Below are 15,015 nucleotides of genomic sequence, written 5' to 3' on the forward strand. Positions count from 1 at the left end.
TGAGGGGTGGGGGCAGAAAATGTCCAGATGTGATACAACACATATGATTACACAAGTAATTCATTTTCCACCATTATTTCACTAATATAACCAAAATGAAAACCATTTCAGTCATCACATCATATGAAAAGATGATGTACCACTGAAAAAAAACAGATGCAGAAAAACCACTGTACACCAAGATTTCATGTTCTTGACTTTACTGCTTTTCCCAGTACACCTTTCAGCCAGATGCCATTGTCTTCTGGATCCAAGAAACATAATTACAAACTTTTGTGTACACCCCAGGCTTGTTTTTAAGAGCACAGCCATGGCCCCAAGATACAACTCCATGGAGCTTTCCATCACATATCATGGGACCCCCAGAGTCACCCTGAGGTTAAAAGAGATCAGTGATTACTTTGAAGTTGTAAATTCTGTTTATCACAAAGCTGAAAAATTTGTTGTTTTTCATTACCCATATTACCTGACAGGAGTCCTTCCCTCCCTCCAGATATCCAGCACAAATCATATTTTCAGTGATTTGGAAAGGATATGCATTAAAGCAGGTGTCATCACTCAGGAGAGGGGCATCCAAGCACTGCAACTTGTCAGGGTACCTTGCTGTGACAACACAAAAAAAATCCCTGATGTTCTTATATCTCAGTGGCTCCCAAACTGAGGGGGGGGGGATATACCAGGGTGGGCGCAGCTAGGCTAAATAAAAAGTATGGTTGTTGCACTGCAGCAAAATATGGACAAATCTGTGAAAGTACCAATGGGCAAATGATGACAAATTAACAACTGACTTTTCAAAAAACAAGAAAATATGGCATGTCTTGCCCTGGGCTTGACCAGGTAATGGCCAAGTAATGCTAATGGTCAATGGCAGGTAATGATGAGAGACAGTGTGTTGTATACCTCAAAAGATCAGCATCTGACAGTATGAAGCCAAATAAGTTAAAACAAACAAGGAAAACCTGTTGATAACTTTAGAAACAAATTACTCAACTGTTGTAAATACAGAGTTGTTTTATTAAAGCAGCATCTGTCTTGTCAAATGTTCAACTCACCTCAAGTAGTTAGCAGTTTTCTGATTCTAAATGCCTCACACTAGCTGAGGAATTGATCATTGCTGACATGATCTTAACTATAATTAATGAAGCAGCCAATAAACTAGAAACTATTTTGTCTTTTCTTGTCTTGTAAATGGAATGTGCCTTACAAATAAACTTGCCTTGCCATGTGATAGTGGGATTGTTGGGACTTGACATTACTTTTGTCTATGAAAAGGGGGCCCTGCAGAAAAAGTTTTATACCTGTTATAGCTACATATTGTGGTTCAGCAGTGCTAACGTCAGCTTTTTGGAGCATTTTCAGACAGAGCAGCAAGGTATAACTCACAGCCTTCATCACTGGAGCGAATATTCCCCCATCCAGATATCCGGCATATGGTCCCATCACTGGCACACTCAGAAGGAAGCACTGCAGGGTGCACATAGCTGTTCAGAATAGCAGGTTTGCTCAGCTTAATCAGCATGATATCACTGTCCTGTGTACGGGGATTGTAGTCAGGGTGGCGAATGAACTTCTCAGACATTATGTGCTGTTCAGTCCCTTCAGGTTCCCAGATGTCATGCTCTCCCAGCCGAACCTCTAAATTTGACCTGAAACATGGGGGTCAGTTTAGTCAGATGTTTCGCTGCTACCCACAAAGTTGTAAAAAGCTTGATTTTAAATGTTCTATCAATCCAAGTCAACCAGACATTAGTTTCCATGCTGTAAAAAGGGAGGTGTTACCGATCATGTTTCTTACTTTGGCTTACAGTGTGCAGCAGAGAGCACCCACTCTTCAGACAGAAGAGTCCCACCACAGAAGTTGTACCCGGTGAAGAGCGACACCTGGTAAGGCACTGAATTTTTCCGACACTCAAACCCTCCAACAATCTTGTCATCTTCTCCCAGGGAAACTGTAGATAAAAAGGAATTAATAAAAAATTGCCATATTAACATAAGCTTGTGATAGGTGCACCTCTGTCTAATTCACTTCATTCCTCATTATCAATAAATCTGTATTCTACCTGCCCCTCCAAAGAAAGTCAGGACAATGAAAAGCTTCATGCCTTCAGCCTGTGTCTCCTGTTGATTACTTTGCCCTCACTCTCTAAATTTCAGGTATTTTAGTCCTCTTATCTCTTTTGTTTTCTCAAAGTCTTTATCACCTCAAACACTAAACATGTGTTATATTTCCCTGGCGAAACGGGTCTTAATGTACACCATAGAAAACAGAAAAACATTTTTTTTTTAAAAAAAAACTTGTATTAGGGAGGACAGTGAATTGTCTTTTCTGTCTACCTTCATTCAGTATATTTAAGTTAATTTCTTATGGTAAGGTGATCTAAATATGAGCTTTATGTGGCTTTAACTTTCTTTTTTTCACACTGACGCTATTGCAAAAAGAAAATGTAGGAAAGTGAGTCAAGCCACCCCGGGGCCGGGACCCAGCTAGTGGGATGCTGGCTCTGTGGGTGCTGGGTCTGGGTCGGGGTAAGGGGGGGGGGGGCAGCTTGCTGTCCTCTGATCTGTCTGGGGTGTCCCCCACGGGGCATGGTGGGTGGGTCAGGGGGTTATGTGTGACGTTATTGTGTGATGGTGAGTGCTTGTGGGTACGGCACAGGGGAGGGTGTGAGTGTGGGGTTATATGGGGTGCAAAGTGGAGTAGGCGGAGGGTGGGGGGAGGGGATCGATGGCGCCCTGGTCCCCTGGGTGTGGGACTGGAACATCGGGGTGTGTGCTGGCCTACGCCGGGTGGTTGTCTGGGGGGGGCCTGGTCCTCCTAGGCATGGTGCTGGCCCTCTGCCTTTTTTGTTTTTGTTTTGTTTTGTTTTGTTTTGTTTTGTTTTGTTTTGTTTTGTTTTGTTTTGTTTGTTTTTGTTTTTTGTAAAAGTTGTAGGAAATTTTCTGGTGTGTTCATATACAGGTCCAGCAAGATTACATAGATTCTGTGATTCAAAGTAAATAAATAAATTAATTAATCAGATTATCAAGAGCTTTGCCCATAGGCCTCCCCTTGGCAGAGCAAATTTGTTCAGCACGATACAGCAACCAGATTATCATTTTGCTTGCTATGATGCTGGACAGGACAAGTTAAAAAAAAAAAGAAAAAAAAAAAAAAGGAAAGTGAGTCAAGCACGGTTCATTATGCAGACAATGTTCTGATCTTTTTTTATTCAAATCATACACACAGCTGTCAAATTCCTTTATAAAAGATGTATTTGATGGAAATATTTTTTCTTTTTTGTGTGTTTGACTGTTTACAGTATGTGAGACGAACCACTGGCTTATCAGTACAACAATGAGCTAAAAAGTGTTTTTACATGTGTTGCCACATCTGAGATAAAAGTGTTTTCTCCATGTGAATATGTGCCATTAATGGTCAGTTTCTTTCACTGTGTCCTAAGTGTTTTCCTCTGGCTTCTGGGAATCATTTCAACAACTAAAAGCTGTTGTGTTTTCTGTGAAAATAATCTCTTTATGAGATAAAGTACCATAAATGAAACTCTATACGTTTGCATTTTAGGATTTTTTTCCCAGCCTGTCCACTTTACAGTATTTATGTCAACTTCTGCTTGGTTTGTTCCACCTTGTGGTACACACAGCTGTGGCATGAGAAATACATCTCATGCCATGCATGTAATGGAGAAAATAACACAAAGAAGCGCTTTAGTCTCAGTTCCAGTTTTGTCATGAGAACACAGTGACTGTGTTAACCGCAAGAAGCATACTGTAAGGTGAGCATACATTTTATAAGCATATACACACACGAATGGACTCAAATAGTCAAGAAGTGGTTTAGTTTTCTTGGTATATATATATATATATATATATATATATATATATATATATATATATATATATATATATATATATATATACACATGGGGCATACATAGTTATACCAATCCAGTTGAATCCTTAGACAAGAGCCTGAACACATTTATTTGTGTGTGTGTTTGTGCGTGAGCTTTTTTTTTTTTTTCTTAAATTAACTTATTTACATGTGCCACCCCAATATCCACCCATCAAAAAGATCTGTAGAACCACCCCTGAGTGTGGCAAGGCTCAACCAGAGTTTTGATTGCTTATTTCAATAAGAAAAAAACTGTTATTTTCCATATTAGCAATTATCACATGACCATATATATATGTTGAAAACATCATTTTTACCAGAGGCATCCTTCACGTAATGACAGTACACAAAACTTTTCTGCACATTATTTACATAATAGTGTACCTTTTAAAACACTACAGAGAAATAGAATAAGTTTGATGAACCAGCATTTCAAAGCAGAGACATGGTGACAGCTACAGGGCTCCATTACTCATGTATGAGAACAAGTGTTTATCAGCACCAGACGGGAAAACATTTAAACAGAAGGGTACTTTTACCTAAACCCTATGATTATACACTTGAGGTTAAAATATAACACATTCCTGTCCAGTACAGGCAGGTTCTCTCCCCTCTCATTATGAGGCATGTACATTGTTGATTTCACTCCTTTCCAACATGCATTTAATTCCATGCTTAATCAAAGATGTTGGGACTGTAGAATGTAAATAAAAAAACAAAATGCGATGCTTAGCTTTTTTAGACTCTTACAGTGAACTGACAGACACTCAAAGATAACATACAAATGTTAAAACTGAAAAATGTAATTTTCTGTGTTAGTTTTTTTACTATATGCACATTTAATTTGGTGATAGCAACATCGTAGTTAGGATTTGAACATGTTTACCACTCTGTTGCTTCACCTTGGTTTTTGTTTTTGACACTAAGCTGATCAGTTCTCCTTATGTTTTTGCAAATGTCAGGACTGGATTGCAAGCAGGTAAGTTTCACAAACTTTTAAAGTGTGTCAGGGTTTATATTATTTATTAGGGTCATGGTTCATGAATTTTGTGATTTTTCTGTGTTTTAATCTTATTTTAAAACAATCACTTTTCTATCAATGTAGAGGACTTACTAGTTATTCTTGTGGGTTTGTGGGTTTAGAGGATAAAAGTCATTATTTGTGAGGTCATCAATATGATGTTTGATTTCCTCATTTAGAAGATTAATATTAAAATCACCTAGTAAATAACAAGGTTTATTCTCCTTGATAACATATTTCAACATGTCTAATAGACCCTCTTTAAACTTCTTAATGTCAGTATTTGGAGGTTGATGTGTACAACCTACGATAACTCTTTTGTTCTTATTCTAAGCAATAGTTTGCACCTCTAAAAAAACAGCTTCACTGTTGCAGTCTTGAAACTTAACTTCAAAATCAGTTCTTTGTTTGAATTCAAAACCTTTTTGGACATAAAGAGAGACTCCACCTCTACTTTCTCTACATCTACAGTATGTGTGGTTGTATAATCAGCAATTTCAAATAGCTGGTTGGTATCCTCTGTAAGTCAAGTTTCAGTTAATGCAATAATAAAGAAGACATGGTTCACTGATGAGAGATAATAGAGACATACTAATCATAGAAATTGTCATCATTTTTAGAGAGACTTCTTAGAGTGGAAAAGATGTTGGACTCCTTGTATGTAGAAATAATGGAATTAAACTCAACATTTGCAGATTCATTATTTAAGGACAAAAATAAATCAGGATTAAATTAATTATTATAGAGCTTTTTGTCATTTGAGGCTGTAAAAACTGAACATCATTATTCATTAGTGCATTAGATTCGACATTCTCAGTGGTAAAATCATAACATGAGATAGTTCCCCTTTCAGCATGTGAACACTCAGCTGGTTTAGGTTGTACAATGAGTCTATCATATTTTAAATAGGCCCATTCTCCCCTTGCTCTAGTAGCTCTCATCTGAGGTAGCAATTCTTTACGTTACAGCATCTGTAAAATCTTCGTTCATTTGGATGTTGGTACCTTTTAAGCTGATGATTTTGAAAGTATTGTCTGTCTATCTTTATACCTGCATAGCTTAACTATCATAGGGCCTTTTGCCATCACCATAGGTTAGAGGCTTTCCAATGCGATGTGATCTTTCCATTTCTTTTTTTTTTTTTTTATCAATTTTCGTTTTTCACTTAAGATTTCTCTAAATTTCTGTTCAGAGTCAGACCAACTTTCTTCAGGTTATTCTGGGATAATATAAATGACAATATTGTTCCTTCTAGACTGATTTTCTAGATACTCAACTTTGCCACTTTGTTTGTTATCAGCTGAAAGAGCCTCAATGTTGGATTGAAGGTGTTTAGTAGAACCAGAGGTCACAGATTCAAGAGTGGCCTTCAACTCATCCACTTCCCTTTGAGAGTATTCTAGGCTCCTTTTGATCTCCTGCATTTCTCTAAACAAGTCATCATAACGCTTATTACTTGAGTTAAACATTTCTACAAACCTACTGAAACTGTTCTCTTGTTGCATGATAAGGTTTTTATAGTAGGAATTTTGCTGGTCCAAAAGCTCACAAACAACAGAGAGAGAAAATAAATCTTCCTCACTTTTCTTAGGTGGCATTTTAGTAGATTAAAATGAAAACAGAAAACTATAGTACATAAAAGATAAGCTCAAGGTAGTCTTGGCCTGCTGATAGCCAAAATATCTTGAGATAGCCTGTACCTGGTGGAAGCCTGTCAGCCTGTAGAGAGCCCGATAACTGGAAGGAGGTCAGGAATAAAGCCTGGTCCTGGTAGCTGCTGGTGCCTTCCGGGCCTGATTGCTGCTGGTAGCTCCCGAGGTTGGTAGCTACTAGTCTGGAGGCTGCCAGTGGTTCCTGGACCTGGTAGTTGCTGGTGGCTCCCGGGCTTGGAAGCTACTGGTCACTCCTGGGCCCTTTATCTGCTAGTGGCTCCTTGGTCTGATGGCCGGTTGTAACTCTTGGGACTAATGTCACCTGGGCCTGGTGGCTTCTTGGTCATGATATACCAGATTCAGAATGCTTTAGAAAACTACTTTGTACAGGCCACAGCAAGCTTCAATGTACCAAGATATACCCATGGTGTGGTCAGCCCAACAAAATGAGTGTGCCAAGTTTGAGTCTTCAGGTCCAGAGGCCCCACAAAATGTGGATTCAGACAGATCACAGACCTCCAATCTTGGTAGTTTTGATTCTTTAAGAACTTTTCAAACAGTATTTGCATGTTGTGTTTTTTGACACATATAACTGTTTTTTTGTGTGATTTTCCAATTTTGATTATTCCAAGAACAGGAGAATTTTCCAACTCACCTCAGCCCATCTTAACTGAGTGGTGGTTTAGAAGGTCATAGTATTTCTGGATTTTGTTTACATGTGATTTTACTTTTGCTTGAGTTTGGATGCTGACTAAATATAACAGAAATGTTCCTGAGTTGTGTTGCAATGGTACAAACTTTATTCAAATGTGCTGTCACAATCATATGAATGGAACATGTTGCTTTACAACTTTGTTTTCTTCATACAATATCACATCTAGCTCAATTTAATGCTTCATTTTCAAGTCATTGTACTTAGTTTTGTGCATTTTGAAGAAGGTCCCAGAAATTTGTGAAAAAGGTTGTTTATTTCTAAGCTATTTTTTATAAAGTGCAGAAACTCTGTTCTAAAGTGAGATAAATGTCTGTAGTTTCCCATGTATTCACTTATTTACTAGTGCACTGGATTTCACTACCTGCTTATGAAACTTATTTCATCTTCAGCAAAAAAACAAGCAGCGCCAGAATATCGCAGGAAGCTTTTTAAAAGAAATGCATCAAATGGAAATAACCTAAAACAGATAAGACAGACAAGGTTATCGAGAATCTTACATATAACATCTAAATGCCTTTTAGTTTCACATCTGTAAATGCAATCAACTAGATTATTTGAACAATAATGGAATATTATAGACAATAGATAAGTGAATAAATTAATGTCTCCATTACAAAAAACCATTGATCGTCTATTATTTCAAATACCAGAGCCAGTAGTTACTCCTCTAATTGGTCACAGAATCTGGAAAGGATTAAAAACATCACTTTGTTACACCATTTGGCACCAGCTGCTTATAGCCAGTTTCTGTTTGCCTAATGTCGTTCCATGGATTTAAAAATACTCTCGGACAGACAGAGAGGCCACTGTGTTGCTGATCTATGTAGTTATGTATTGCCAGGCTTGTTTTCAGTGAGACAGAGCCTAGCCTGATTATTCATATCCTTTAGGTCTGCCTAGGGGGACCAGACATTGAGGTTGAAAGTAGGAACGAATGTAAGGAAGTGGTTTAGGTTATTGAGGTTGAGCTTTTTTTCACTGTGTGTGGTGTATACACCGGGAAAAAAAGGGGGTTACTGAGGCATTGGTTTAACTGGGAAAAACAAAATTCCTGACATCTCCGCAACAGTGAGACAAGAATTTGATTTCCAGTCAACACCGCAACAGTATCAACAAACCTTTGAGGTTTTCAGGACACAGCAGATTTTGTCATTGGGCTTTGACCATGTAAATTGGGTGTAGAAGTTTCAACACAACAGCTGAAACACCAGTCTGCTCCTCTACAAAACAAGTTGTAGATTTCTACACTTTTCAAGGTTTGGGAAAGCTGCAAGGTCACGATGTTTGCACTAAACTGCAAAGAAAAATACTGGGTGTATTAAAGCTTGCAGCTGCAGTATGTCATTAGTACGTCAATGTCCCACTCACAAAGATATGCACGCTCTCGGCACAACACACACATCACACAAACACACACACACACACACACAAACACACATCCATATTTTTGAATTCCTTTGCCTTTCAGGGTGCTTCTAACTGCTGCACTGAATAGTAAACCCCCAACTTCAACTGTGGATAACACATTCTGCTAAAAACTAAATTCCCAGTAAAACCTCTGCTGGTTTGTTTTACACACCCAAATTGGTATTTTGTGTGGCACACACATAATTACAATGTTTGGTTGGTAAATCAAGAACTTTGCAAGCCCTGAGCCTCTGAAAGCTTCCCTCAAACTATAGCCTTGAGATAGCATTAATATCCCCTACAGACTCGAGGCAGAACGATCTGCCTTTAAGTACCTGGTGTAAGACTACAAAGCAAAGAGCTGAAAAGTACATCACAAGCATTTTATTAGAGAAATTAAATCTTGTGAATGTTTTTCTAAAAATAAAATTATATAAAAAAAAACAACAAAGTGGTCATACCGTCTAGACTTTAGCTAAAAGAAGAAATAATTTACTGTTATAAATGGAGCCTGAACAGTATACAGTGTAGTTTTTGGGACTGGTGAAGTTAACTGGGTCAGCTTATTTTAAACAGTTTCCTGCAGTTTTCATGAATTACTTTTAGTCCTGGTGCAGAATATCTCTCAGTGGGGAAGTTTTCAAATGCTGAATATTTCTGTAGCCACAAAAAAAAGCAAAGATAACAAAGACATACACCCTCCTACTCACTTGAAAAAGGAGTGCTGCTCTGAACACATGCAGGGACTGAGGGGCATGTAAATAGACACATATACAGACATGTAGTGTTTCTCTCACTTATTCTCCCTCTTTCTTCCCCCCCCCCCCCCCACCCCCCCCCCCCCCCCCCCCCCCCCCCCCTTTCTTTCCTCCCCCACACATCTGGATTGCTGGCAGGACCCAGTTTAGGGTTGGGCAGGTTGTAGTGTGTGAATCTGATCAGCTCAAGATTTTCAGCTTTACTGGTTCTTTAGTTTGATGATCTATAGCTACATTCATCACTAAGAAAACTGCTTGAATCGTTATCTAATGACTTATACTTTTGTATGGAAAAATACATTTGTTTCTATTTTGATATCAGGGTGTTTGAATAGTTTGGAAGATAAGCACTTTTGATTATGGAGCATGACAGCTAGTTAGACAAATATTTGATTTATATGTAAATAACTGTCAGCAGAATTTGGTGCAAAGCAAGGTGATTCACCTTCATCATTTCACCAAGTGATAAGTGAAGATCCACAGATCACTGGAAAAATACAGTTTTTCTAGTTCATGTTTATGTTCTGAAGTTTTCTTCTAAATTTCCTGCAAGCAGACTTAGGTCATAGTCATGCCATACGTGTGTGGGTGGCTGAGATGCAAAATTAAAAGTGAAGAGGAACTACGTGGGAGGAAATATGAGCACAGGGTCAACTCAGATGGATCGTGTTTTTCCCCCACAGAAAGGTAGGGTTTACTCTGGAGACATTGAGCTCCTCCGTGTTCATTTTGCTTTCAGCACACTGTAACTCTTAAATTTTAGGCTGTATTTAAAATGCAGACTAAGCTAGTCTAAATCTGACTTTTATGTCAGTATGTAATTTGTTTTGGTTTGTTTTTTTTGTTTGTTTGTGTTTTTGTGACAGCCTGAGCATTACTAATCTGATTTTTTTTTTTCTTTTTTTTATGAAAAAATGCATTTTCAAACGTGACCCTGTACATGTACATGTTTTTCAAGGTGATCTCATTGTGAACAGTCATGTCACATTTCATCTGAATTTCTGAATCACCTTTCTTCCTCAAAGGAAGCGATGTAAATGTAAATAATCAACAAAACAATAATACAATATAATTTTGTTGAATCTGTTTGCACAACTTCAAAAGTGCTGCATACATTGACATGTGTAGCAGCCAGATTTTCTTCTGAAGGCACACCATGCTGTGGTTGACATCATGTCTTATGTCTTCAGTAGTATTACTTTATATCAGCTATAATGTGAACATCTGCATAAAGAAAATAGGAAACTCAGCAAAACATTGGAATTGATCATTAAGACCTGCAGTGTGAACACAGTCTCTTGTTATTACTGATATGCATGTTATTATTTATTATGATGCTTAAGGTGTATTTCATTAATCAAATTAGTACACTGATTTGATTTAAACAACAAAAACAGTCCGTATATGAAATTTGAGGAACTATTAGTGCTACACATAGAACAAAGAATATAAAAATATTAGAAAAGTGCTGTACAAAACACAGGAATGTGGCAGGCAGGTATAAAGGTAGAAATTGTTATGAATTACCTGTTAACTTCGCTTCAGGGGATGAATTGCTCTGTTTTAGGCTTTTATTGACGCCTATGTTCTTTGTTTTGTATATGCATCTTCTGGCTTTTATTAATTGTTTTTTTTCTGTAATGGCTCCTGGTTGACTTTAATAATCATCTATCTGTGATAATCATACATGGTTACCTAAAACAATAAGTCTAAAATATTACTGGTGGTTGTTATAATATGTTAGCCTATCGATTTAGCTTTCAAGTGCATTCATCTTCAATACCAGTGACAGTTGTGTATAAATATTCACTAAAAATAAAAATAAAAAGATAAATAAATTTGGGGACGTTAGCTTATAACTTATTATAAAAGGGTGGATCACAAAAACTTACCATAAGATCTGGTTTTTTTTAAAACTTTGAAAAGTACTAAGGCTTCGCAACAGGCCTTTTAGATTATTTCAAGATGGTTTAACAGAAAAGTTGTGTCATACTAAAATTCCTTGTTAATCTGACATTGCTGTGACTTGTTTCCATGGAGTACAGAGTTAAAAAAAAAAGACACATTAAAGTATATGTGCTCTGGTGCTGATTCAAACAGTCAACACGGAGGCAATTACTTTTAACCTCAAGCAAACATAAGATCAGCCCACATAGAGAAAAACAGGTTACGCAGCAGGATCATTGGTGGGTCCATGAGAACTCTAAGCTTCACTCTCTCTGTCTCAGGTAGTCATCTCAACAACCTCCAAATTTGTGCATTTAGTTGTTTGTGTTTTTACCTTTGGAGTTCCCCAGAGGACAGGTTATGTAGTGCAGCATCTGAGGAGGACATGTCTCGGCATGGAAAAGGTGATTGAATCTTTGTAGTATCATCATTTACCCTGATTCCTCACACACTACTGAACCACTCAGTGATGGATGGGCTTACTTAAGAAAGTGTATGAGTAGCTCTCTAGTAACGTATGAAAAGTATGGGGTGACAGAAGATTTCTGCTCCTAAGCTGCGCGGGTGCGTGCTGCTTGAGGGTCCCACCCCCGATGTGACGTCATTGCAATTAAGGATCTGAGCTCCAAACTCAGCGCAGACCAGGCAGATCTGAACGGAGGTTCGCTCTCATCATCAGACCAGTCCACGAGGAAAGGAGAGGTAAAATGTCTTTGTTGTTGTTTTTTTTTTAAACGCCTCAAAATCACACAATCGTTCATGAATGGCAACAAAAATTAATTTATACTGATTATGTAGCAGCTTTGGGAAACATCTCAGCTGGAAGATTTAAACTTTTATCACATCGATCCAGGACTTCATGTGGATTTTTTTTTTTTTTTTTTATTTTTTTGTCAGTCGTTTATTACAACTTTGCAAACCGTAAATGCAACAAAAAGCTTGCAATTTCCTAATAACTCCTATATATGCACTTAGCGTGAGAACCTTTCTTTTGTGCAGTCAGCTGGATGGTGGTTAGACTGAAAATCTTTACTCAAAGAATTCTGTTTCCGTTTTTTTTTTGTTTTTTTTTTTTTAATGGAAATTTTACGCAGTGGTGAAAATTCTGCGCATTTTACATGCACATGTTCAACAGCTGCAGGGCCATAAGAAATTTGACGTTTTATCTTAAACATTAATATTTGTTGTAATGCCATGTGTAAGCGTAGTGGTATACACATGCATGCTTTGGTTTCAATCCGCAGCCCAAACTGATAAGTAGTGGAGTCGTTCACGAACGAGACGACAAAAATTAATGTATCTGATTATGTAGCGAGCTCTGGGAAATATCTCAGCCTGAAGATTTAAACTTTTTATAACATCGATCCGGGACTTCATGTGGATTTCCTTTGTCAAATGGGTTTATTACAACTTTGCAAAACGTTAATGCAACAAAAAACTTACATTTCTAATTACTCCTACATATCCACGGAAACGTGGGAAATCTTTCTTTTGTGCAAGTCAGCTGGATGGTGGTTAGACTGAAATCTTTGCTCAAAGAATTGTGTTCCCGTTTTTACGCAGTGGTGGAAAATTTATGCGCATTTTGCATGCACATGTTCAACAGGCTGCAGTGAGCATATGGTTTATTTTATTATGCTAAAGGAAATTTGACATTTTATTTTAAACATTAATATTTGTTATAATATCATGCATTCTTTGGTTTAAACTGCAGGCCCAAACTGATAAGGCAAGGTTTGAGGCTGCTCATTTTATTTTGGCTTTCTACACTTAACTTATATCCTGGAAATGTGGTTTTATTTTGAAAAGTAATTTCTAGAGTGGACTACATCTTGAGATGCAATTAAAATTATCTTCCTTTAATTTTTAATTTGAAAACAGTTGTGAAGTTTAAGAATTATGTTTGTTTTTGTTGCAGGTTCAAAGACAATGATGGAGCTAGTGACCACTTCCCCTTTCCTTAATATGACAGATGAAGCTTGGAGGAACGGCTCTTTGTATGGCGATGGTGATGAGTATGACGACAGGGATGATCGTGGCTACATCGATGAGCATGCTTGAGCTGAGACAATCTCTTAACATCATGTCTCTGATTGTTTACTGCCTGGCATTTGTCCTCGGGTGTGCTCGGGAAATGGAGTGGTGATCTGGGTGACGGGCTTCAAGATGAAGAAAACTGTTAACACTGTTTGGTTTCCTCAACCTTGCCGTGGCTGACTTCCTCTTTACAGCATTCCTGCCTTTGAGTGTGACATACACAGCCATGAATTCCACTGGCCTTTTGGCAAGTTCATGTGCAAGCTGAACACCACCGTAAGCTTTCTCAACATGTTTGCCAGTGTCTACATCCTGGTGGTGATTTAGTGTGGACAGATTGTGTGTCAGTGGTGTGGCCCGTCTGGCACAGAACAATCGAAATGTACGCAAGGCTTCCTGTGTGAGTCTGTGTGTTTGGGTGGTAGCTTTGATTCTCAGTGCTCCGTACTTCATCTTCAGGGACACTGGGCCTTCTTACCACAACGACGATATTAATCAACTGTTTCAACAACTTTGCGTTCTCTGATGATTATGAAACTCTATCAGTGATTCAGTTACGACTTTTTCGCCATCAGGCCATGACCATTACCCGCTTTGTCCTGGGCTTTGTGGTCCCTTCAGTATCATTGTCTCCTGTTATGCAGTCATAATCCATCGGCTTAGAAAAGAACCGCACCCTAGCCAGCCAATCCAGTCGACCCTTTAAAATAATTGCTGCCATCATTGTCACTTTCTTCCTGTGCTGGGCTCCTTTTCACATCATGGGTCTAATTGAGTTAGTACATCATACAGCAAATTATTCAAGTGAAAACATTAGACCACATCATCGCCATCGGGGTCCCTATAGCAAACAAGCCTGGCAATTCCTCAACAGCTGCCTGAACCCACTTCTGTATGTGTTTATGGGCCAAGATTTCAAAGATAAAGTCCGCAAATCTATCCTGAAATGTGTTGGAGACTGCCTTCCAGGAGGAGGTGTCTCGCTCTTACACATACACAAACTCAATGGTCACAGTTCGGAGTAAAGACAAGTCAATATCTGATGCTGAGGTGTGAGGCTTTCACTGACTAAACTAATATTCTCAACTGTACAGAACCAAAATGTTAAGGTAAATACCAAATTATTACTTTTCTTTTTTATATCTGATTATCTTTAGGCTGTATAAGGAAGCACTGCAAGTATTTCTTACAAATATAATATAATAGTCCTAAATATTTTTTTATATTTTGGACAAAGGAGAAAGTGTACGAATTAAAGGTATTTTAGTGAGATTTGACATATATGACAATGAAGAGCATTGTGGCCTTTTCCCTTCTGCCACAGACAGTATTTCATAAAGAACCTTGTCACCACACACAGCACACCCCCTATATATATATCAGTATATATATTCTATATATATAATACATATCTCATCGTATAATTATAATATTACATATAATATCTATACTATATCTATATATATATATACTATTATATAAATGACTTGCTTTGCCACCTGTTGTGAAAATCAATTGATTCAATCTCGATTTACCCCCCCCCCCCCCCCCCCCCCATCTTCCTACTGGGGGGGGGGTGGGCAATGCTT

The 15,015-nt window shown here is 38.0% G+C and overlaps 2 protein-coding genes across 2 annotated transcripts; one reads left to right on the plus strand and one right to left on the minus strand.

Annotated features, from left to right (window-relative positions):
* Window positions 1-214: 214 nt before the first annotated feature.
* Window positions 215-2,129, minus strand: LOC121641231 (trypsin-3-like). Its single transcript, XM_041987253.1, has 5 exons — window positions 2,061-2,129; window positions 1,796-1,949; window positions 1,384-1,646; window positions 467-603; window positions 215-373 (listed from the first exon to the last, which is right to left on the minus strand). The coding sequence occupies exons 1-5, from the start codon at window positions 2,098-2,100 to the stop codon at window positions 224-226; spliced, it is 744 nt and encodes a 247-aa protein (XP_041843187.1). The 5' UTR covers window positions 2,101-2,129; the 3' UTR covers window positions 215-223.
* Window positions 2,130-11,886: 9,757 nt separating this feature from the next.
* fpr1 (formyl peptide receptor 1) lies at window positions 11,887-14,777 on the plus strand. Its single transcript, XM_041987252.1, is given in 13 exon segments — window positions 11,887-12,091; window positions 13,308-13,447; window positions 13,449-13,517; window positions 13,520-13,582; window positions 13,584-13,653; window positions 13,656-13,750; window positions 13,752-13,919; window positions 13,921-14,035; window positions 14,038-14,096; window positions 14,098-14,235; window positions 14,237-14,278; window positions 14,281-14,370; window positions 14,372-14,777. Coding segments are annotated over 12 exon segments (1,149 nt in total). The 5' UTR covers window positions 11,887-12,091; window positions 13,308-13,318; the 3' UTR covers window positions 14,483-14,777.
* Window positions 14,778-15,015: the final 238 nt, after the last annotated feature.

The sequence above is a fragment of the Melanotaenia boesemani genome, chromosome 6 (genome assembly GCF_017639745.1).
Source record: "Melanotaenia boesemani isolate fMelBoe1 chromosome 6, fMelBoe1.pri, whole genome shotgun sequence".
Classification (NCBI taxonomy): Eukaryota; Metazoa; Chordata; class Actinopteri; order Atheriniformes; family Melanotaeniidae; genus Melanotaenia; species Melanotaenia boesemani.